Source organism: Erpetoichthys calabaricus, chromosome 15 (genome assembly GCF_900747795.2).
Source record: "Erpetoichthys calabaricus chromosome 15, fErpCal1.3, whole genome shotgun sequence".
Classification (NCBI taxonomy): Eukaryota; Metazoa; Chordata; class Cladistia; order Polypteriformes; family Polypteridae; genus Erpetoichthys; species Erpetoichthys calabaricus.
The window spans coordinates 39,297,647-39,320,802 of NC_041408.2; the positions used below are offsets into that span (position 1 = coordinate 39,297,647).

The 23,156-nt window shown below is 42.5% G+C and overlaps 1 protein-coding gene across 1 annotated transcript in view; it reads right to left on the reverse strand.

Moving 5' to 3' along the window:
• Positions 1 to 14,564: 14,564 nt before the first annotated feature.
• The window catches only part of pno1 (partner of NOB1 homolog), an 87,263-nt gene continuing 78,671 nt past the window's right edge, over positions 14,565 to 23,156 (reverse strand). The window contains exon 7 of the mRNA XM_028820607.2: positions 14,565 to 15,025. Coding sequence (XP_028676440.1) covers positions 14,958 to 15,025 — 68 coding nt within the window. The 3' untranslated portion in view covers positions 14,565 to 14,957. The remainder of the gene's footprint in view (positions 15,026 to 23,156) is intronic.

The following is a 23,156-nucleotide window of genomic DNA, read 5'->3' on the forward strand; positions in this document are numbered from 1 at the left end:
GTATTATAGTTCACCCACTGCGTGTTTCACAGATCTGTGCAAATGAATTATAATTTGTTACTAACCCTTACCCATTCTGTTTCCCTTCTCGGTACTTAAATGTCCCCTCCTCGAACCGCCACCTTATCGTGGTGGAGGGGTTTGCGTGTCCCAATGATCCTAGGAGTTCTGTTGTCCGGGGCTTTATGCCCCTGGTAGGGCCACCCAAGGCAAACTAGTCCTAGGTAAGGGATGAGACAAAGTGCGGTTCAACACAACCTCCTATGATGAATAAAAAATTTGGACGGCATTTTCCCTCTCCCAGACGTGAGTCACCGGGGCACCCCTCTGGAGCCAGGCCTGGAAGTGGGGCTCGATGGCGAGCGCCTGGTGGCTGGGCTTGCACCCATGGGGCTCGGCCGGGCACAGCCTGAAGAGGCAACGTGGGTCCCCCTTCGCATGGGCTCACCACCTATGGGAGGGGCCAAGGAGGTCGGGTGCAGTGTGAGTTGGGTGGTGGCTGAAGGCGGGGACCTTGGCGGTCCGATCCTCAGCTACAGAAGCTGGCTCTTGGGACGTGGAATGTCACCTCTCTGAAGGGGAAGGAGCCCTGAGCTAGTGCACGAGTTTGTGAGGTTCCGGCTAGATATAGTCGGGGCTCACCTCGACGCACAGCTTGGACTCTGGAACCAATCTCCTTGAGAGGAGCTGTACTCTGTACCACTCTGGAGTTGCCCCCGTTGAGAGGCGCCGAGCAGGTGTGGGCATACTTATTGCCCCCCGACTTGGAGCCTGTGCATTGGGGTTTACCCCGGTGGACGAGAGGGTAGCCTCCCTCCGCCTTCGGGTGGGGGGATGGGTCCTAACTGTTGTTTGTGCGTATGCACCGAACAGCAGTTCGGAGTACCCACCCTTTTTGGAGTCCCTGGAGGAGGTGCTAGAGGGCACACCTTCTGGGAACTCCCTTGTACTGCTGGGAGACTTCAATGCTCACATGGGCAATGACAGTGAGACCAGGAAGGGCATGATTGGGAGGAATGACCCCCCCCGATCTGAACCCGAGTGGTGTTTTGTTATTGGACTTCTGTGCTTGTCACGGATTGTCCATAATGAACACCATGTTCAAGCATAGGGGTGTTCATATGTGCACTTGGCACCAAAACACCCTAGGCCTCAGTTCGATGATCGACTTTGTGGTCGTGTCGTCGGACTTGCGGCCACATGTCTTGGACACTCGGGTGAAGATAGGGGCGGAGCTGTCGACTGATCACCACCTGGTGGTGAGTTGGCTTCGATGGTGGGGGAGGATGCTGGTCAGGCCTGGTAGGCCCAAATGTGTTGTGAGGGTCTGCTGGGAACGTCTGGCAGAGCCCCCTGTCAGAAGTAGCTTCAATTCCTACCTCCGGCAGAACTTGACCATGTCCCGAGGGAACCACGTGGGGGACATTGAGTCTGAATGGGGCATGTTCCGTGCCTCTATCGTTGAGGCGGCTGACCGGAGCTGTGGCCGTAAGGTGGTCGGTGCCTGTTGTGGCGGCAATCCCTGAACCCGTTGGTGGACACCGGCGGTGAGGGATGCTGTCAAGCTGAAGAAGGAGTCCTACCGGTCCCTTTTGTCCTGTGGGACTCTGGAGGCAGCTAATAGATACTGGCAGGCCAAGCGGAATGCGGCTTCGGTGGTTGCTGAGGCAAAAACTCGGGCATGGGAGGAGTTTGGGGAGGCCATGGAGAATGACTTTCGGGACGGCTTCGAGGAGATTCTGGTCCACCGTTCGTTATCTCAGGAAGGGGGAAGCAGTGCAGTGTCAACACTGTATATGGTGGGGATGGTGTGCTGCTGACCTCGACTCGGGACGTTGTGGGTCGTTGGGGGGAGTACTTCGAAGACCTCCTCAATCCCACTAACATGCCCTTCCAATGAGGAAGCAGAGCCTTGGACTGAGGTCACCGAGGTGGTCAAAAAACTCCTTGGTGGCAGGGCCCCTGGGGTGGATGAGATATGCCCGGAGTTCCTCAAGGCTCTGGGTGTTGTAGGGCTATCTTGGTTGACACGTCTCTGCAACATCGCATGGACATCAGGGACAGTGCCTCTGGATTGGCAGACCGGGGTGGTGGTCCCTCTCTTTAAGAAGGGGGACTGGAGGGTGTGTTCCAACTACAGAGGGATCACACTCCTCAGCCTCCCTGGAAAAGTCTATTCGGGGGTTCTGGAGAGGAGGGTACGTCAGATAGTCGAACCTCGGATTCAGGAGGAACAGTGTGGTTTTCGTCCTGGTCGCGGAACAGTGGATCAGCTCTACACCCTTAGCAGAGTCCTGGAGGGTGCATGGGAGTTCGCCCAACCAGTCTACATGTGTTTTGTGGACTTGGAAAAGGCGTTCGACCGTGTCCCTCAGGGAATCCTGTGGGGGGTGCTCCAGGAGTATGGGGTACTGGACCCCCTGATAAGGGCTGTTTGTTCACTGTACAACCAGTGTCAGAGCTTGGTCCGCATTGCCGGCAGTAAGTTGAACCCATTTCCAGTGAGAGTTGGACTCCGCCAGGGCTGCCCTTTGTCACTGATTCTGTTCATAACTTTTATGGACAGAATTTCTAGGCGCAGCCAGGGTGTTGAGGGGGTCCGGTTTGGTGGACTCAGGATTGGGTCACTGCTTTTTGCAGATGATGTTGTCCTGTTTGCTTCATCAGGCTGTGATCTTCAGCTCCCTCTGGATTGGTTCGCAGCTGAGTGTGAAGCGGCTGGGATGGGAATCAGCACCTCCAAGTCTGAGACCATGGTCCTCAGCCGGAAAAGGGTGGAGTGCCCTCTCAGGGTTAGGAGCGAGATCCTGCCTCAAGTGGAGGAGTTCAAGTATCTCGGGGTCTTGTTCACGAGTGAGGGAAGGATGGAGCGTGAGATCGACAGGCGGATCGGTGCGGCATCCGCAGTGATGCGGGCTCTGCATCGGTTTGTCATGGTGAAAATGGAGCTGAGCCGTAAGGCAAAGCTCTCAATTTACCAGTCGATCTATGTTACTACCCTCACCTATGGTCATGAGCTATGGGTAGTGACCGAAAGAACGAGATTGCGAATACAAGCGGCTGAAATTAGTTTCCTCCGCAGGGTGTCTGGGCTCTCCCTTAAAGATAGGGTGAGAAGCTCAGTCATGTGGGAGGGGCTCAGAGTAGAGCCACTGCTCTTCCGCATCGAGAGGAGTCAGATGAGGTGGCTCGGGCATCTGATCAGGATGCCTCCTGGACGCCTCTCTGGTGAGGTGTTCCGGGCATGTCCAACCGGGAGGACGCCCCAGGGAAGACCCAGGACACACTGGAGGGACTATGTCTCCCGGCTGGCCTGGAAACGCCTTGGGATTCTCCCGGAAGAGCTAGAAGAAGTGGCCGGAGAGAGGGAAGTCTGGGTATCTCTGCTCAAGCTGCTGCTCCTGCGACCTGACCTCGGATAAGCGGAAGAGGATGGATGGATGGATGGTACTTAAATGTGGCACTTGGTGCCAATGCCCACCTGCCAAATTGTTTTGCCTGCCTAAGGAAAAGTCATCTCTGATGGAGAATCGCAGGAATCATCGGGTAGAGGGGTCCTTTCATCAGATTGGCTGGCCCAGCACTGACTCAGCAGTGGAATGGCCAATAAGGGGAGGCAGCTTGAAAGGCCGAGGTCACAAGGACTCTGAACAAATCCAAATCGTATTATGTAATATCATCTGCTTTTGAATACTGCTCTGTACTTGTAACATTGCTATTGAGGATTACCTGTGTTCTGTTCTGTGTATTGTATTCTAATTACCCCTTCTTTTTGACACCCATTTCACACCAAACCTACCTGGAAAGGGGTCTCTCTTTGAACTGTCTTTCCCAAGGTTTCTTCCATTTTTTTTTTTTTTTACCTACAGGGGTTTTTATTGGGAGTTTTTCCTTGTCTTCTTAGAGAGTCAAAAGGCAGGGCCTGTTAAAGCCCATTGCAGCACTTCTTGTGTGATTTTCGGCTATACAAAAATAAATTGAATTGTATTTGCTGAATGTTGCAATGTTGACTTCTCCCATCATTTCATTATATATAATAAAAAAGTAACCTGATCTGATTTATCTGTAATGGTAACTTTTGTTTGGTATTTTGTTTGGTGGGAAGAAATACTCTATTCCATATGCTTTATTTTTTTTGTATTGAGTAACAAGTGACTTTGCCTTTCTATGAAGACTCAAACCACAAATGTATGTGAACAGAACAAAGTGAGACCACATTGCATGTGAATATAGCAATCCATGGAAAACTGATTAACACCTATACTTCAGGCATCCTTGATTACAGTTCAGTAGCAGTAGCCCCCTCTCATCCATACAACCCAGGAAACTGCTTGGTTAACCTTCCCAGGAATTTACCAGGATTTGCTCATTTACATCTACTAGGGTGGCCTGAGAATGTTCCAAGTCCCAGAAGGTTTTCTGATATTTCTCATTTTTAAATTTTTTTTAAAGAAATGACATAGGTGGGCATCAATGTTCAAATGTTGCATTCATTCTTACTTAGTTATTTTGTTCAGTACATGAAAATATAACGTCATAAACTGAAAACCAGAATAGCCAAATACAAAGCCTCAAGTATATGTTTATAGGATCCAGAAAGCTGCTCCAAGTGTGGCTTCTTAGAGATGAATGCTGCTAGATTCATTGCTAAAACTGCTTTTGGGAAGGGGGGTGGATGCACAGCTGCATCTTGCAGAAAACTGTTAAGCCCATTTACTTATCAAGCTGTTCACCTAAGGCCGGGGTTATACTTCACGTGACGCGACGCATGCTGCAGCGGACACTCTTGCTACGCAAGTGTTGTACTGTTTATACTTGCACGCGTACTTTACGTAAATCTGGAGGAATCCACCAGGTAACAGTGCGAGATATTATCACGGTGAGAACAGGTTTGTTGTGAACTGCCTGGAACACCCATTAAATTCCAATGACACCTTACCGCTAGATCTCTGAAAAGGATGTTTAATGATTAAATCCATCAGTCCAAGATTTGTCCATTTCAGCTAGCATTGGGCACAAGGTAGATACAATCCCTGGACGAGGCATCAGATCATTGCAAGGTAAATACAAGCACTCACATACACTAGCGTCATTTTAATGTAACCAAATCTGCATATCTTTGAAAGGAAACACAGCAGGAAAACATGTAAACTCCAGGCAGGGAATATCAGCGACGTGACTCCCTGCAAGACAGCAGCGCTAACACTCCGCCACCATGTCACCCCAATGTGTGTAATTATTAACAGTATTCATTATTTAAATGAAATTAACGATTTATCTGTAAAATGTAACATACATACATTAATGCATTTCATCATGAAAGTGATATCAAGTATAAATCAAAGGATTCTAAATGTGCAGAGAGCTGAAATATCATACATTTAATATGCGCAGTGTGGCGATCTATTGCTGGCGATCCGCTGCTGTCAGGACCGGAGGAAGCCCTAGAAAAAAAGATGGCACAGAAGACAGTATGTGCGACTTTTAAAATGTATCGTGTCATTACGATCGGGAATATGCAATGCTTGAATATAAAAGCACCATGAATACATCTGTATGTTGGCATTTTACTTCACCCTATCGAACCATACATCAAACATCGAAGCGCACACACTCATCTCGTAGGATCGTCAAAGCGGCTTTCTGTCACATGTAGATAGTAAACAGAGACTCTGACGTCACATTCCAACTTTTATCACACTGCGCCCCCCTGAGTTTTTGCTGGTACTGCAACTCGCACACGCGTTGCGTTAATTTCTGAAGACCTGGGGCCTCATGTATAAACGATGCGTACGTACAGAAATGTTGCGTACGAACGTTTCCACGCTCAAATAGCGATGTATAAAACCAAAACTTGGTGTAAACCCACGCACATTTCCAACGGTACCTCATACCCTGGCGTACGCAATTTCTCCGCTTGGTTTTGCAGACTGGTGGCACCCAGCGTCAAAGCAGTGCTACTGTTCCTGTGTGGTTACCCTTTCTTTCTTAGACCCACATTCCTGATGCGGCTTTATAAATACACTGAAATTAACTGCATATTGTTTATTAGTGTAATGCATCTGATTGTAATTAACCTGTAGCAATATAATGGTCCAGGGAATAGCCATAGTATTCCAAATACCATAACTGCTTAAGCGTTGTTACGTTCACTGCATCTTCTTCTTCTTTCAGCTGCTCCCGTTACGGTTGCCACAGCGGATCATCTTTTTCTATATTACTCTCACTGCACCACTCGGGAGTATTTATATCACTGTATCTGAGTGGGGAATCACAGCAGCAGCTGATCGGAAAGAGAATTATCGGTATACAGTTTCAAGCACACACTACCTCAGCCATGGCAAAACGCGTCAAAGCCTTTCCTGTACGGACCTCGCGTTTCAGAAACAGTTTCATCCCAAGAACTATAAATGCGCTCAATCAGTCCATCAAGTGCTCCTTGCAGAACTGTTTGTACTTGTACAATTACCCCACTGTAAACTTGCACTACAGTTATAATATTCACAACCTGTGCCACTTTATAAAGCGCGTATGATGACGATATCATTTTTAAGATGAAATGCAGCAAAATATGTTGCTTATAAACACTTTCACAAAAGGTGTAACAAAACAAGTGTGCTTTTATTCAAGAATATAACTGAAGAAAAAGAAGTTGCCTTAGGGTAAGTCAATGACACAACTGCTTGGGTAGTACAGCGGTAAGAGTTGCTGACTCATAATTAAGAGGTCGTCAGTTGCTATTGAGTAGTCATCTCCTATTTTTATCACTATTACAGTGGGGCAAAAAAGTATTTAGTCAGCCACCAATTGTGCATGTTTTCCCACTTAAAAAGATGAGAGAGGCCTGTAATTTTCATCATAGGTATACCTCAACTATGAGAGACAAAATGAGAAAAAAAAATCCAGAAAATCACATTGTTTGATTTTTGAAGAATTTATTTGCAAATTATGGTGGAAAAAAAGCATTTGGTCAATAACAAAAGTTCATCTCAATACTTTGTTATATACCCTTTGTTAGCAATGACAGAGGTCAAACGTTTTCTGTAACTCTTCACAAGGTTTTCACACACTGTTGCTGGTATTTTGGCCCATTCCTCCATGCAGATCTCTAGAGCAGTGATGTTTTGGGGCTGTCGCTGGGCAACACGGACTTTCAACTCCCTCCAAAGATTTTCTATGGGGTTGAGATCTGGAGACTGGCTAGGCCACTCCAGGACCTTGCAATGCTTCTTACGAAGCCACTCCTTCGTTACCCGGGCGGCGTGTTTGGGATCATTGTCATGCTGAAAGACCCAGCCACATTTCATCTTCAATGCCCTTGCTGATGGAAGGAGGTTTTCACTCAAAATCTGACGATACATGGCCCCATTCATTCTTTCCTTTACACGGATCAGTCGTCCTGGTCCCTTTGCAGAAAAACAGCCCCAAAGCATGATGTTTCCACCCCCATGCTTTACAGTAGGTATGGTGTTCTTTGGATGCAACTCACGACGAGTAGAGTTTTTACCAAAAAGTTCTACAGTAATCCCTCCTCTATCGCGGGGGTTGCGTTCCAGACCCCCCCCGCGAAAGGTGAAAATCCGCGAAGTAGAAACCATATGTTTATATGGTTATTTTTATATTGCCTGGGTCACAGATTTGCACAGAAACACAGGAAGTTGTAGAGAGACAGGAACTTTATTCAAACACTGCAAACAAACATTTGTCTCTTTTTCAGAAGTTTAAACTGTGCTCCACTGTGGTGGGTTGGCACCCTGCCCGGGATTGGTTCCTGCCTTGTGCCCTGTGTTGGCTGGGATTGGCTACAGCAGACCCCCGTGACCCTGTGTTCGGATTCAGTGGGTTGGAAAATGGATGGATGGAAACTGTGCTCCATAACAAGACAGAGAGGACAGTTCCGTCTCACAATTAAAAGAATGCAAACATATCTTCCTCTTCAAAGGATTGCGCGGCAGGAGCAGATAATGTCAGAGAGAAAGAGAGAAAAAAGCAAACAATCAGAAATCAATAGGGCTGTTTGGCTTTTAAGTATGCGAAGCACCGCCGGACAATGCAGCTGCTAGGAAGGGAGCAATGTAAAGGTAGCCTTTCAGCACTTTTTTAGAGGAGTGTCCGTATCGTCTAGTGGTGCGAACAGCCCCCCCTGCTCACACCCCCTCCGTCAGGAGCACAGAATGTCAGAGAGAGTGAGAGAGAGAGACAGAGAAAAACAAACAATTAAAAATCAATACGTGCCATTCGAGCTTTTAAGTATGCGAAGCACCATGCAGGAAGCATATCAAAACAGCCACATTTAAGCCCAGTAAGGAAGAGAGCAATGTGAAGGTAATCTTTCAGTATTTTTTGAGGAGTGGCCGTATCTTCTAGGGGTGCGAACAGCCCCTGTGCTCACAATATATTTGAGGAGTTTTATTTAATACGTAATACATGCTCTGATTGGGTAGCTTCTCAGACATCTGCCAATAGCGCCCCTTGTATGAAATGAACTGGGCAAACCAACTGAGGAAGCATGTACCAGAAATTAAAAGACCCATTGTCCGCAGAAATCCGCGAACCAGCAAAAAATCCGCGATATATATTTAAATATGCTTGCATATAAAATCCGCGATAGAGTGAAGCCACAAAAGTCGAAGCACGATATAGCGAGGGATTACTGTATTTTGGTTTCATCTGACCATAGGACATTCTCCCAATCCTCTTCTGAATCATCCAAATACTCTCTAGCAAACTTCAGACGGGCCTGCACATGTACTGGCTTAAGCAGGGGGACACGTCTGGCACTGCAGGATTTGAGTCCCTGGCGGCGTAGTGTGTTTCTGATGGTAGCCTTTGTTACTTTGGTCCCAGCTCTCTGCAGGTCATTCACTAGGTCCCCCCGTGTGGTTCTGGGATTTTTGCTCACCGTTCTTGTGATCATTTTGACCCCATGGGGTGAGATCTTGCGTGGTGCCCCAGATCGAGGGAGATTATCAGTGGTCTTGTATGTCTTCCATTTTCTAATAATTGCTCCCACAGTTGATTTCTTCACACCAAGCTGCTTACCTATAGCAGATTCAGTCTTCCCAGCCTGGTGCAGGTCTACAATTTTGTTTCTGGTGTCCTTTGACAGTTCTTTGGTTTTGGCCATAGTGGAGGTTGGAGTGTGACTGTTTGAGGTTGTGGACAGGTGGCTTTTATATTGATAACGAGTTCAAACAGGTGCCATTAATACAGGTAATGAGTAGAGGACAGAGGAGCCTCTTACAGAAGAAGTTACAGGTCTGTGAGAGCCAGAAATCTTACTTGTTTGTAGGTGACCAAATACTTAATTTGCAAATAAATTCTTTAAAAAATCAGACAATGTGATTTTCTGGATTTTTTTTCTCATTTTGTCTCTCATAGTTGAGGTATACCTATGATGAAAATTACACGCCTCTCTCATCTTTTTAAGTGGGAGAACTTGCACAATTGGTGGCTGACTAAATACTTTTTTGCCCAACTGTATATGATAAAAGCATACATTTGATTTTAATTTGTAGAAGCCAGTGCAAATGTATGGTACTTGTAAAAGTTAGTCCGCCCCCCCCACACACACTTTTATTCCCTCAGTCGTGATCACGATACAAAAACACCCACACCCCCCACCAAGATCTGACAGTGTTAATTTTTACATGTAACTGGGAATAACTGTGAATGTGAGTGTTGTTTGAGACAATGGAACTGGAAATTCTCTGATCTGGAGGGAGAAAAGCTGACACATAAATGCTAGTGAATCTGCCTTCTTGGTATCTCACTGTCACTTGAATTTTTTTTATTCAGTTTTATTGAGTGTTCCTGCTGACACTGAATTAGTATGCACCTTACGGTCTATGATGTCACAGCTGCACTGACAGAAAAACAGACATAGGTATACAGTGGAACCTCAGGTCACTACTGTATTTTGTTCCAAAACTCTGGTCATAACCCAATTTGGTCGTGACCCGAAGTAATTTCCGCCATAGGATTGTATGTAAATACAATTAATCCGTTACATACAGTTCGTACGGTCTGGTAATATATATATATATATTTTTTTTTTTTTTTTTTTTTTAAAAAGATTTTTAAGCACAAAAATAGTTAATTACACCATAGAATGCACAGCGTAATAGTAAACTAAATGTAAAAACATTGAATAACACGGAGAAAACCTTGAACAGAGAAAAGTAGCATTGCAAGAATTCACTTTATACAGTAATCCCTCCTCCATCGCGGGGGTTGCGTTCCAGAGCCACCCGCGAAATAGGAAAATCCGCGAAGTAGAAACCATATGTTTATATGGTTATTTTTAGAATGTCATGCTTGGGTCACAGATTTGCGCAGAAACACAGGAGGCGGTAGAGAGACAGGAACGTTATTCAAACACTGCAAACAAACATTTGTCTCTTTTTCAAAAGTTTTAAACTGTGCTCCATGACAAGACAGAGATGACAGTTCTGTCTCACAATTAAAAGAATGCAAACATATCTTCCTTTTCAAAGGAGTGCAAAGCAAGCAGTCAAAAAAAAAAATCAATACGTGCCCTTTGAGCTTTTAAGTATGCGAAGCTCCGTTCAGCATGTCCTTCAGGAAGCAGCTGCACACAGCCCCCCTGCTCACACCCCCCTACGTCAGCGCAAGAGAGAGAGAGAGAGAGAGAGAGAGAGAGGGAGAGAGAAAGTAAGCTGGATAGCTTCTCAGCCATCTGCCAATAGCGTCCCTTGTATGAAATCAACTGGGCAAACCAACTGAGGAAGCATGTACCAGAAATTAAAAGACCTATTGTCCGCAGAAACCCGCGAAGCAGCGAAAAATCCGCGATATATATTTAAATATGCTTACATATAAAATCCGCGATGGAGTGAAGCCGCGAAAGGCGAAGCGCGATATAGCGAGGGATCACTGTAGTCACGTTTTAAGCACAGGGAAAAACATGAACATTTGAAAAATCCATAATTTTATAAACAACCAAGTAACGCTGCAACAATGCACGCTACCAACCAATCGCTGTAAACAGAAGTGAAGTGGAGGTTAAAATCCAATACAAAAAAGTCTTCATTAAATACAATGAGGTTAAAACAATGCTCAGTCTCTTTAAAAAAACAAGCCCGGTATATTCTTTAACTGCCTTCTTGGCCTTACGTGGCCAGGCCCCTCTCTCTCTCGCTCACTGCACAGGGAGAGACTGAACATGTGCGGAAATCATCAGCGCGTATAAACCGGAAGGGAAACTGGCTTGTTCATCACTCGAGTGTGTGGTCGTGAACAGTTTGGCGAACTTTTTGGTCATAACCCGATTTGCACATGGTCTGAGACGTTCGTGACCCGGGATTTCACTGTATATGATATTTGAAACAATTCATTTTATGACATGTATAGTACATTTTGGAAAACAATGTGACAGTGATGCAACATTATTCATATTCATTCACATACCTTCATACAGTTGCAATCAGTGACTGTTTTTTTTTCCCCCCAGATCTTGCCCAATCACATTTTGGTGCATGGTGGCGTTTCTTTTGTACTACAGGACATGCAGAGGAAAAAAATAGTACAGAGAGGACAGTTCCGCGCTATATACAATCATCAAATTCAAATGTTAACAGTTTCCACACACCCAAGGACTGTCCTTCCTACATTTACGACATGTGTACGCTGTTAGTTTTCTAATCATATTGCATTAGTGCAATTATGTTTTCTGATTGGTACTATTCAGGTCATAAAATGATTTCTTCAAAATGTCAAATATTTGTCTTTCGTTTTTTTCCCTAGTGCTGCGTTGACATCATGGACCAGAAGATGTGAGCTGATTCAGTGAGAACAGGAACACGAAGGTAGCCAGATGCTGTGTACTACAACATGCTTGACCTGGCGGCGATGAACGCACATGTACTGTGCAAGGCATGCACTGGGTCCAATGAGAGAAAAAAAACGTCGCTTCTTACAAGAAAATGCAATGGAAAAAGAAAAAGAGTATGCAACATCGGCAAGCTACTGTTCCAAGATCACCACTTCTCCCAGGAAAGCAAACTCAGTCAGTGTCAGGCGCCACTTCAATGTAATAGGAACCACATCATAGAGAGGTGTGTACATTGCAACAGGTACAGATGTAATAAATGTAGGAAGGACAGCCCTTGGGAATGTGAGAACTGTTAACATTTGAATTTGATGATTGTATATAGCGCGGAACTGACCTCTCTGTACTATTCCTCCCTCTGCATAATAAAAATAGCAGCTCACTACTCCAAAATTGTAACTGATGGACCCAGGAATTAAACCAGCAACCTCTTAATTATGAGTCAGCAACTCTTACCACTGCACCACCCAAGCAGTCATGTCATTGACTTACCCTAAGGAAACTTCTTTTTCTTCAGTTATATTATTGAATAAAAGTGCACTTGTTTTGTTATAGGTTATACATGTATTCCAAATGACGACATAATTATTTACCCTCTACAACTTCAGGCACTTCACTACAAGATAAACAAAAAATTCTTTGCGAATTGAGCTGGGGTGGTGGGCGGGGAGATGGGATAGCAGGCTGGGTGCATTGATCCGACACATTTACAACACAAAAGATACTGACAGAGAAGTGCGAAGGGATTTAAGATGGGCTGGGATTATGAGTTTTTTCATAGACTTCAGTAATTCTAGTGTTAAAGGTAATAAAGCTCTGTCTCCTTTCATTTATTGTCATTTTACTACCATTATCACTGGAATTTACAACTTTCCACAGTGTAGTATTTTCCAAGAATTACTTCAGAGGGTGTAGTCTGTTCTAACTCTGCTTTAAAGGCAGACTGAGTGTTTTTAAGTAATCAACAGAAGTTGGGACTCCTGTGCAAATTGTTTGCTTCAACATTAACTGTTGCAGAACATCTGTAGGATGTAACCTATTCATTGTTCCCTAAAGAAGGCCCATTTGTAATATTGTGATATTCCTTTTTTTCAGTTTTTGCTAACCTAAACTTTAAATTTGAACCTTTGGCAGTTTACCACTTATCTTTTCACCATTTTAGGTCATTCATTGCATTCAAATGATTAAAATTGAAGAAAAACCAGAAAAACTGAGTTTTGAAAAAAGAATAAGGCAGGGGTAAACAAAGTTGGTCCTGAGAAGTTGTATATACCAAACATATCTCATTGTTAAATCCCAAACACATAATTTGTAGCTTGAAGCAGATGGATAAATATCAAGCCTTAATATTTTATTTTCAGTTTCCTTCCAAAAATTCTATTAAACCCAGATAGTTCAGAATGAACACAGAGATGTAAATGGAAAAATGGTAGATGGGAAAACTGCTGGTTCTTTTGTAATTTGTATCTTACTACAAATAAGGAGCAACTGAAAAGAGTAAATTCATCTGTATAAAACTAAATTAAGCAATTAAGGGAGTGTACAGTAATCCCTCCTCCATCGCGGGGGTTGCATTCCAGAGCCACCCGCGAAATAAGAAAATCAGCGAAGTAGAAACCATACGTTTATATGGTTATTTTTATATTGTCATGCTTGGGTCACAGATTTGCGCAGAAACACAGGAGGTTGTAGAGAGACAGGAACGTTATTCAAACACTGCAAACAAACATTTGTCTCTTTTTCAAAAGTTTAAACTGTGCTGCATGACAAGACAGAGATGACAGTTCCGTCTCACAATTAAAAGAATGCAAACATATCTTCCTCTTCAAAGGAGTGCCCGTCAGGAGCATATAAGGTCACAGAGATAGAGAAAAGCAAACAAATCAATAGGGCGAAGCACTGCGGCACAAAGCTGTTGAAGGCGGCAGCTCACACCCCCTCCGTCAGGAGCAGACAAAGAGAGAGAGAGAGAGAGACAGAGTTTGTTTTTCAAGCAAAAATCAATACGTGCCCTTCGAGCTTTTAAGTATGCGAAGCACCGTGCAGCATGTCATTTCAGGAAGCAGCTGCACAAAAGATAGCAACGTGAAGATAATCTTTCAGCATTTTTAGACGAGCGTCCGTATCGTCTAGCTGTGCGAACAGCCCCCCTGCTCAATCCCCCTACGTCAGGATCAGAGAAAGTCAGCGCAAGAGAGACAGAGAAAAGTAAGTTGGGTAGCTTCTCAGCCATCTGCCAATAGCGTTCCTTGTATGAAATCAACTGGGCAAACCAACTGAGGAAGCATGTACCAGAAATTAAAAGACCTATTGTCCGCAGAAATCCGCGAACCAGCAAAAAATCCGCGATATATATTTAAATATGCTTACATATAAAATCCGCGATGGAGTGAAGCCGCAAAAGGCGAAGCGCGATATAGCGAGGGATTACTGTAATCTTAACAAGTGAGACAACTAAAATGAGGCATCAAAATGTTGCTGGAGCACTAAATGCTTCAACAGCAATAATTGATTCTCATTATGAAACTGGACTGGACCAAAAACTTTCAGCTGCTGTGGTCTTCCAGTGCTGACTATGCAGATCTAAGGCATGACCTAACATCAGACAAAAATGAAGGGAAAAGACTGTTTTACTAGTCACTTCCATGACAATTTGCAGAATGACAGAATATACAGTAGAGTACTGGTTCTCAGGAGGAGGAAAAAAGCTTAGTCACAACAAATGCATGTTTATTGATTTTGTCCATACCAGTTATAATCATACTGCAACTAATATCAATTATGATTCACAAATTCAAAGCCAAATCACGTGCAATTAGACTCGGTAACAGTAAGCATAAATGACATATCTTCTTTGATTTTAGTATTTGCCTTTATTGTGCCTTAAACAATGTTATGCTTTGCATTTTGTTCTGTATACTGTACACTTCAAAATTTTCAACAGAATGTCTTTCAAAAATGCATACATTATGTTGTAGTTCATCATAAAATAAACCTAATAATAAGCAGGCAGTTACATTCTTACAGGTGCCTAAACTATGGATTAGCAGAACAATTGCCTTTCCTTAAAAAAAAAAAAAAAAAAAAAAAAAAAAAAAAAGACATTTCAGAATCTCTCTGATGTACGGCTTGCCACTGCTCGAATGCTCCCATAAACTTTTGATGGAGGACTACCTGTTAAAGAAAAAAATGAAAATAACTTAAGAGGAAGTTAAACAAATAAGGACTTGCCCACTTTAGCAAAAGTAATACAGTAACACAACAGATCTCATAATACATGCTTCACTCAATCTGTTTAGGTCAACATTCTAATATAATTCAGTCTCTTCAGCCTTGGATTCCTCTACAGGTCTGGCTCATTTAAGAAGTAAATCTCTGACCCAATTATGAAACAGAAATAAGTCTACAAAGACAAACCCTCAAAAAAAGTTTTAAGGAGTTCTGGAGTAGCTTTTAAAGTTTCTGTGCAAAACCAACAGCTTTGCGATTTGTAATTCTCTAGCAATTTCCAGTTAAATTCTACTTACTTTTTGCAAATTTTTTTTTTTTTTTTTTACAAAATTCTTAGATGTCTCTAACATGTTAGGATAAGAGCTGTAATGCTGTGTTACCTGGATTTGCATTATAAAGAGTGAGGTCTGAGTGACTGTTAGTTATTTTAAGCTAATCTGTTTCAAATTAATAAATGGCGCACTGCCATCAAGAAAGACTGAATACAAGGGGTAGCATTACACCACATCAATACTGGACATTATTTAAGATTAGTTCTGTCATCCTTATGTTAGGTCCAGATATGAGGACTGGGCTCTAATTCTCCTCACAAGAGAGCCATGTCTTGTGCTTGAAACTGAGGTTTCCTTCCTAAATACAGAGAACAGACTGTAAGACATTCCATTTGCCAGTGGTGTCTCCTGAGCTGGGTAGTATGTAGAGCCAAGTCCAACTATAAAACTTTTTTTTTCAGAAGTCATATCATATTGGTAAAATTCCCACCTTGGGATAAAAAATAACGTTAAATGTGAAAGATTACCCTAAGTCAAATATTACATAATCAGATGGACCAGATTTTTCATTAATACTCAATAATGTTTGGTGAAATATAAGCAGCAATTTTGTATACAATTTCTAAATTGTTAAATACCATCTTGACAGTGCCTGTCAGTGTTGTTGATCAACTTCTTCACATACACAGACTTCAGAAAATTGTCAGTCAAAATAATTCACTACTTTATTGTCTATATGTTTTAGCTGACCATTATCATTTCTCATACTCCATCTTCTTGATGTCTTTGGGTCACCTTTTTTTCTTTCTTTTGGTATTGCTTTCTACCATATTAGGAAATCTATTATTGTTTTTAGCCAATACTCTCAATATACATATGGCTTACATTGGAATTATGTGGCTTATATAGATACTTTTCCTTTGAAACTTTTATTTATTTGCCATAGAACTCTCCTCAATTTATTTTATGTAAAAATCTTTTAAACCTGATTTTACATTACATGCTTATCCCAGTTTATCTTTTGTGTCTTTTGACTTTTCTTCTGCCCCTCTGAAATTTGCCCCTCCAAAGTTAAACTTAACAGTCATAGGCTTTGAATATGCACCCTACCAAACTCTATGAAATGTATTACATTATGCACACAGGAGCCTAATGGTTCAGTCACATCTACCTTAGAATTTTATCGTAATTATAATAAAATACTAAAATTGATTCAGCTTCACTTGTTTTACCTCTTTCCACAAAATATGTAACCATCTATTTTATACTTGTTCTTGTCCTCCAGATATAACCAGGTTTCTGCTATTGCTATAACATAATTAGGTGCAGCTACATATAACTCCAACTCACTTGTTCTGTTCTCAAAATCATAGCATTAAGACAAGCAACTTTGAATGTATTACTTATTTTGCTTTAACTTTTAACTGTGGACTACAAAAAGTTTAAGCCTATTTACTTGTTTGTTGCTGTTACTTCTCCTGAAAAGCATTAACTTGTCAGGTAAACCTTTTGATTTTACAACTTTATAATTCTCACAAGCTTAGAATTCCTGTTGCATTTGGAGAAATAATTTTGTTGAATTAACACACAACAGCTGGCTCCAGTTTCATAAAGTGCTCACAGTCTGTGATCTCACATGCAAATAGATCTGCAGATGCAAGCTGAGGAAAAGAACACACAGTATACTTTTTAAAATGGCAAACAGACAAAGAATGACCTATAAAAAAATATGTAGGTCTTTTAAAAGCAGAAAATTCAAAGTGGTGTGTCATGATTGAAGCCACTGGCTCGTTCTATTTTTTGAAGTTGCGCTGGAGGCTCTACAAACTGTCTGCGCTGATGCTTTACACTTTTTCTCCTATCAAAAAGATAGAAACCTCTTGTAAATAGTAATACACCTTTTGTTATTATTTCATAGAGTCTCCTGTGTTTTGGGGGTCACGATCCTAAAAAAAAAAAAAGTTTATTTTTTATCTGAACGTGGCTAATTATTATGCATACATGTGCCTCCTTCTCTTATACTGGCTTGACACTTGAAGACCGACCTGCACATTGGCAAAAAACCTTGAACAAACTTTCTGCTTAATGACTCGTGGCATTCCATTAATCAACTGTAATTATGGTTTTAGCATCTTGGTTCTGGTAACAACTTGTATTTGCTTAATGGCTTTTTACATTTCTTAGACGGTTTTACTGTCTTGTATTTGATAATGTCGGGCCAGTTTAAAACCATTTTCTCAGTTGTTCATAAACCCTGTTGACAGCTGGCAATTCAAAGACATCAGCTGCAACTAAAAAAAGTAGGTGGACCTACTCTGTGCAGTGGTCTAGCCAAACACTTTGGACACTTGCAATTAACCAACATTTTAAAATCATAACTGTTTATTATAATACATTACAACTACACAAGCACAGATAACTTGTTACTTATGCTGTATAGGTTTCATTATTATGGTCAAAAAAGTGACCTGAGGTGTGTGGCAGCAGTGCCAACCACTGCACCACCGTGCCTCGGTGAGATAAAAGAAGAAAGAACATAGTCATAGATGCGCAATCATATATATTTCATCAAAACAAAGTGGAAATGCCGAAATCGTAGTCAGAAAACACTCAGAAAAAATATGTAGGACTTTTAGAGGCATTAATTCAAAGTGCCGTGTCATGACACTTGCTTGTTCTATTTTTTGAAGTTGCGCTGAAGGCTCTCTAAACTGTCTATGCTACTGCTCTGCACTTTTTATTCTATGGAAAGGATAGAAACTTCTTGTAAATAGTAATAAATCCTTTGTTGTTATTATTTCATAGTGTCTCCTCTGTTGTTTTATTTGGGTTGTTAAGTTCCTGCAAGGTTTTTTTCCCCCCACTGTCACTGTGCCACGGTGGCTAATTATTATCCCCCTCCTCTTCTTATATTGATGTGGAACTCAGATCGACATGTACATTTGGCTACAAGCACAGATAACTCGTCCCACGAATTCTGTAATGTAAATGATCACATTATATTCCTGGGGGTGGTCCCATACGTGTTGGCTGTTAAATCTCCAGAGAACATCATACTGGCCTAACAAAGCATTATGGGGCTGAATTATTAGTAAATAATTTGACAAATAAGGGTGAACACAGCAAATTCACTGAGAATAAAGCTTTGGCGAAATTCACTGATTGACACTACTACTGAACAATACAAAATTTATAAATCTCCAAGCCATTGCTAATATGAAAAGTAGTACATATTACATATACAGAATGCAAGTAGGCTCCCTGGGTCCTGAAAAATAATGGTCATGAAGCAAAATAGTGACAGGCAACCGGGAACTCTTCTGCTCTTGAAAGTCAAATAAGACAAAGAGCTTCATGACGAGGAAAGGGAAATAAATAAAGAGAACTCCATTGTAATTATGTTGTTAGACTTAAGTGCAGACTTTGACACCATTGACCATTCTCTTTTACTGCACAGGCTAGAAAATTAAGTTGGGCTTACAGACACTGTCCTTGCCAGGTTTAGGTCTTATTTATCAAACAAGTAAGCCCACGATTCGCTAGCGAATCGGAAATCCAAGAATGGCAATCAGTTTCTGTTCCGTCCGATATCTGGATGGATGACATATCATGGAGGGTGGGTGCGTCTGGGGAACTGTCATTTAATTACATATGCACATCTGTAGTAAAGTGGTCTCGTTTTGTGGAGACGTGATTCCGTTGCCTTTGCTGACACCGACTGCTGGCAGAGTGGAGCACAGCAAGTTCAGCCCTGCGTCCATATCCGGTTGTCAAGATGCCAGTCTGCTTATGATCCCAAGGTTTATTAAAATAACAGTGGGAGGTATTGCTTTTTAGTTACAATGCCCCTAAACTGTGGAATGGTCTGTCTGCTGCTATAAGAGGTGCCCCTTCGGTTTCAACTTTTAAATTCCAGCTGAAGACTGACTACTTCAGTTTAGCATATCCTGACTAGAGCTGCTGATTAACTGTGCATACTGCATCTCTGTTGTTAGTCATTAACACTATAAGTACTATGATAGTTAATGTATTACTAACCCTCACCTATTCTGTTTTTTTTCTGGGTACTCAAATGTGGCACCTGGTGCCACTACCCTACTGCCAAGTGGTTTTGCCTACCTAAAGGAAAGTCAGCTCTAATGAGGGATCGCAGAAATCATTGGGTAGAACGGTCCTTTCATACAGACAGGCTGGCCCAGAGCTGACTCAGCTTGGAATGGCCAATATGGGGAGGCACCTTGATGGCCGAGGTCTCCAGGACTCTGAACACATCCAAATCTTATTATGTAATACCATCTACTGCTGAATTATGTTCTGTACTTATTGTATACAGTGGGTACGGAAAGTACTGAGACCCCCTTCAATTTTTCACTCTTTGTCATATTGCAGCCATTTGCTAAAATCATTTAAATTAATTTTTTCCCTCATTAATGTACACACAGCACCCCATATTGACAGACAAAAAAAAGAATTTTTGAAATTGTCGCAGATTTATTAAAAAAAACCTGAAATATCACATGGTCCTAAGTATTCAGACCCTTTGCACAGTATTTAGTAGAAGCACCCTTTTCAGCTAATACAGCCATGAGTCTTCTTGGGAAAGATGCAACAAGTTTTTCACACCAGGATTTGGGGATCCTCTGCCATTCCTCCTTGCAGATCCTCTCCAGTTCTGTCAGGTTGGATGGTAAACGTTGGTGGACAGCCATTTTTAGGTCTCTCCAGAAATGCTCAATTGGGTTTAAATCAGGGCTCTGGCTGGGCCATTCAAGAACAGTCACAGAGTTGTTGTGAAGCCACTCCTTCGTTATTTTAGCTGTGTGCTTAGGGTCATTGTCTTGTTGGAAGGTAAACCTTCGGCCCAGTCTGAGGTCCTTAGCACTCTGGAGAAGGTTTTTGTCCAGGATATCCCTGTACCTGGCCGCATTCATCTTTCCCTCGATTGCAACCAGTCGTCCTGTCCCTGCAGCTGAAAAACACCCCCTCAGCATGATGCTGCCACCGCCATGCTTCACTGTGGGGACTGTATTGGACAAGTGATGAGCAGTGCCTGGTTGTCTCCACACATACCGCTTAGAATTAAGGCCAAAAAGTTCTATCTTGGTCTCATCAGACCAGAGAATCTTATTTCTCACCATCTCAGAGTCCTTCAGGTGTCTTTTAGCAAACTCCATGTGGGCTGTCATGTGTCTTGCACTGAGGAGAGGCTTCTGGCAGGCCACTCTGCCATAAAGCCCTGACTGGTGGAGGGCTGCAGTGATGGTTGACTTTCTACAACTTTCTCCCATCTCCTGACTGCATCTCTGGAGCTCAGCCAAAGTGATCTTTGGGTTCTTCTTTACCTCTCTCACCAAGGCTCTTCTCCCCCGGTAGCTCAGCTTGGCCGGATGGCCAGCTCTAGGAAGGGTTCTGGTCGTCCCAAACATCTTCCACTTAAGGATTATGGAGACCACTGTGCTCTTGGGAACCTTAAGTGCAGCAGAAATGTTTTTGTAACCTTGGCCAGATCTGTGCCTTGCCACAATTCTGTCTCTGAGCTCTTCAGGCAGTTCCTTTGAACTCATGATTCTCATTTGCTCTGACATGCATTGTGAGCTGTAAGGTCTTATATAGACAGGTGTGTGGCTTTCCTAATCAAGTCCAATCAGTATAATCAAACACAGCTGGACTCAAATGAAGGTGATCTCAAGGATGATCAGAAGAAATGGAAAGCACCTGAGTTAAATATATGAGTGTCACAGCAAAGGGTCTGAATACTTAGGACCATGTGATATTTCAGTTTTTCTTTTTTAATAAATCTGCAACAATTTCAAAAATTCTTATTTTTGTCTGTCAATATGGGGTGCTGTGTGTACATTAATGAGGGAAAAAATTAATTTAAATGATTTTAGCAAATGGCTGCAATATGACAAAGAGTGAAAAATTGAAGGGGGTCTGAATACTTTCCGTACCCACTGTATATACCTACGGTGCATCTGGAAAGTACTCACAGCGCATCACTTTTTCCACATTTTGTTATGTTACAGCCTTATTCCAAAATGGATTAAATTCATTTTTATCCTCAGAATTCTACACACAACACCCCATAATGACAATGTGAAAAAAGTTTACTTGAGATTTTTGCAAATTTATTAAAAATAAAAAAATTGAGAAAGCACATGTACATAAGTATTCACAGCCTTTGCCATGAAGCTCAAAATTGAGCTCAGGTGCATCCTGTTTCCCCCGATTATCCTTGAGATGTTTCTGCACCTTAACTGGAGTCCACCTGTGGTAAATTCAGTTGATTGGACATGATTTGGAAAGACACACACCTGTCTATATAAGGTCCCACAGTTGACAGTTCTGGTCAGAGCACAAACCAAGCATGAAGTCAAAGGAACTGTCTGTAGACCTCCGAGACAGGATTGTCTCGAGACACAAATCTGGGGAAGGTTACAGAAAAATTTCTGCTGCTTTGAAGGTCCCAATGAGCACAGAGACCTCCATCATCCGGAAGTGGAAGAAGTTCGAAACCACCAGGACTCTTCCTAGAGCTGGCCAGCCATCTAAACCGAGCGATCGGGGTAGAAGGGCCTTAGTCAGGGAGTTGACCAAGAACCCGATGGTCAATCTGTCAGAGCTCCAAAGGTCCTCTGTGTTGAGAGGAGAACCTTCCAGAAGGACAACCATCACCACGCCAATACAATCCCTACAGTGAAGCATGGTGTGGGGATGTTTTTCAGCGGCAGGAACTGGGAGACGAGTCAGGATAAATGGAAAGATGACTGCAGCAATGTACAGAGACATCCTGGATGAAAACCTGCTCCAGAGCGCTCTTAACCTCAGACTGGGGCAACGGTTCATCTTTCAGCAGGACAACGACCCTAAGCACACAGCCAAGATATCAAAGAAGTCGCTTCAGGACAACTCTGTGAATGTCCTTGAGTGGCCCAGCCAGAGCCCAGACTTGAATCTGATTGAACATCTCTGGAGAGATCTTAAAATGGCTGTGCACCGACGCTTCCCATCCAAACTGATGGAGCTTGAGAGGTGGTGCAAAGAGAAATGGGCGAAACTGGCCAAGGATAGGTGTGCCAAGCTTGTGGCATCATATTCAAAAAGACTTGAGGCTGTAATTGCTGCCAAAGGTGCATCGACAAAGTATTGAGCAAAGGCTGTGAATACTTATGTACATGTGATTTCTCAGTTTTTTATTTTTAATAAATTTGCAAAAACCTCAAGTAAACTTTATTCACGTTGTCATAATGGGGTGTTGTGTGTAGAATTCTGAGGAAAAAAATGAATTTAATCCATTTTGGAATAAGGCTATAACATAACAAAATGTGGAAAAAGTGATGCGCTGTGAATACTTTCCGGATGCACTGTATATCTATCTAGATCTATCTAGATATTATATATATTATATATACATACTAGGGGGCTCTGCCCCCTGCTCACTTTGCTTGCCCACCCCTGAGTTTGGTTTATCGGATATACAATTTAAAGGGATTATTTTCATGTGAATTGTTACATATGCATTTTTTCACTTTTACTTTAAAACTTTTGTAAAAATATTTGTCCTTTATTTCCTGCCCCTGGTGTGGTTAAATCTCTTTTTCGCGGGATGTATAAAGCTGCTCGCGTTGTGAAGGGGGCCTGAACGCACGTTAAGGAGATGCATTCAGATCATCTGCTGGCTTGCTGCAGGTGGCGAGCTGCGTGTTCTGCTTGTTGCTGTTTTAAGAGTTGGGAGCACATGAAGTGCGTCTACCAAAAGCATTCCAACAACTGCTAGGTCAGATGTCTGTGAAATTGTTTTA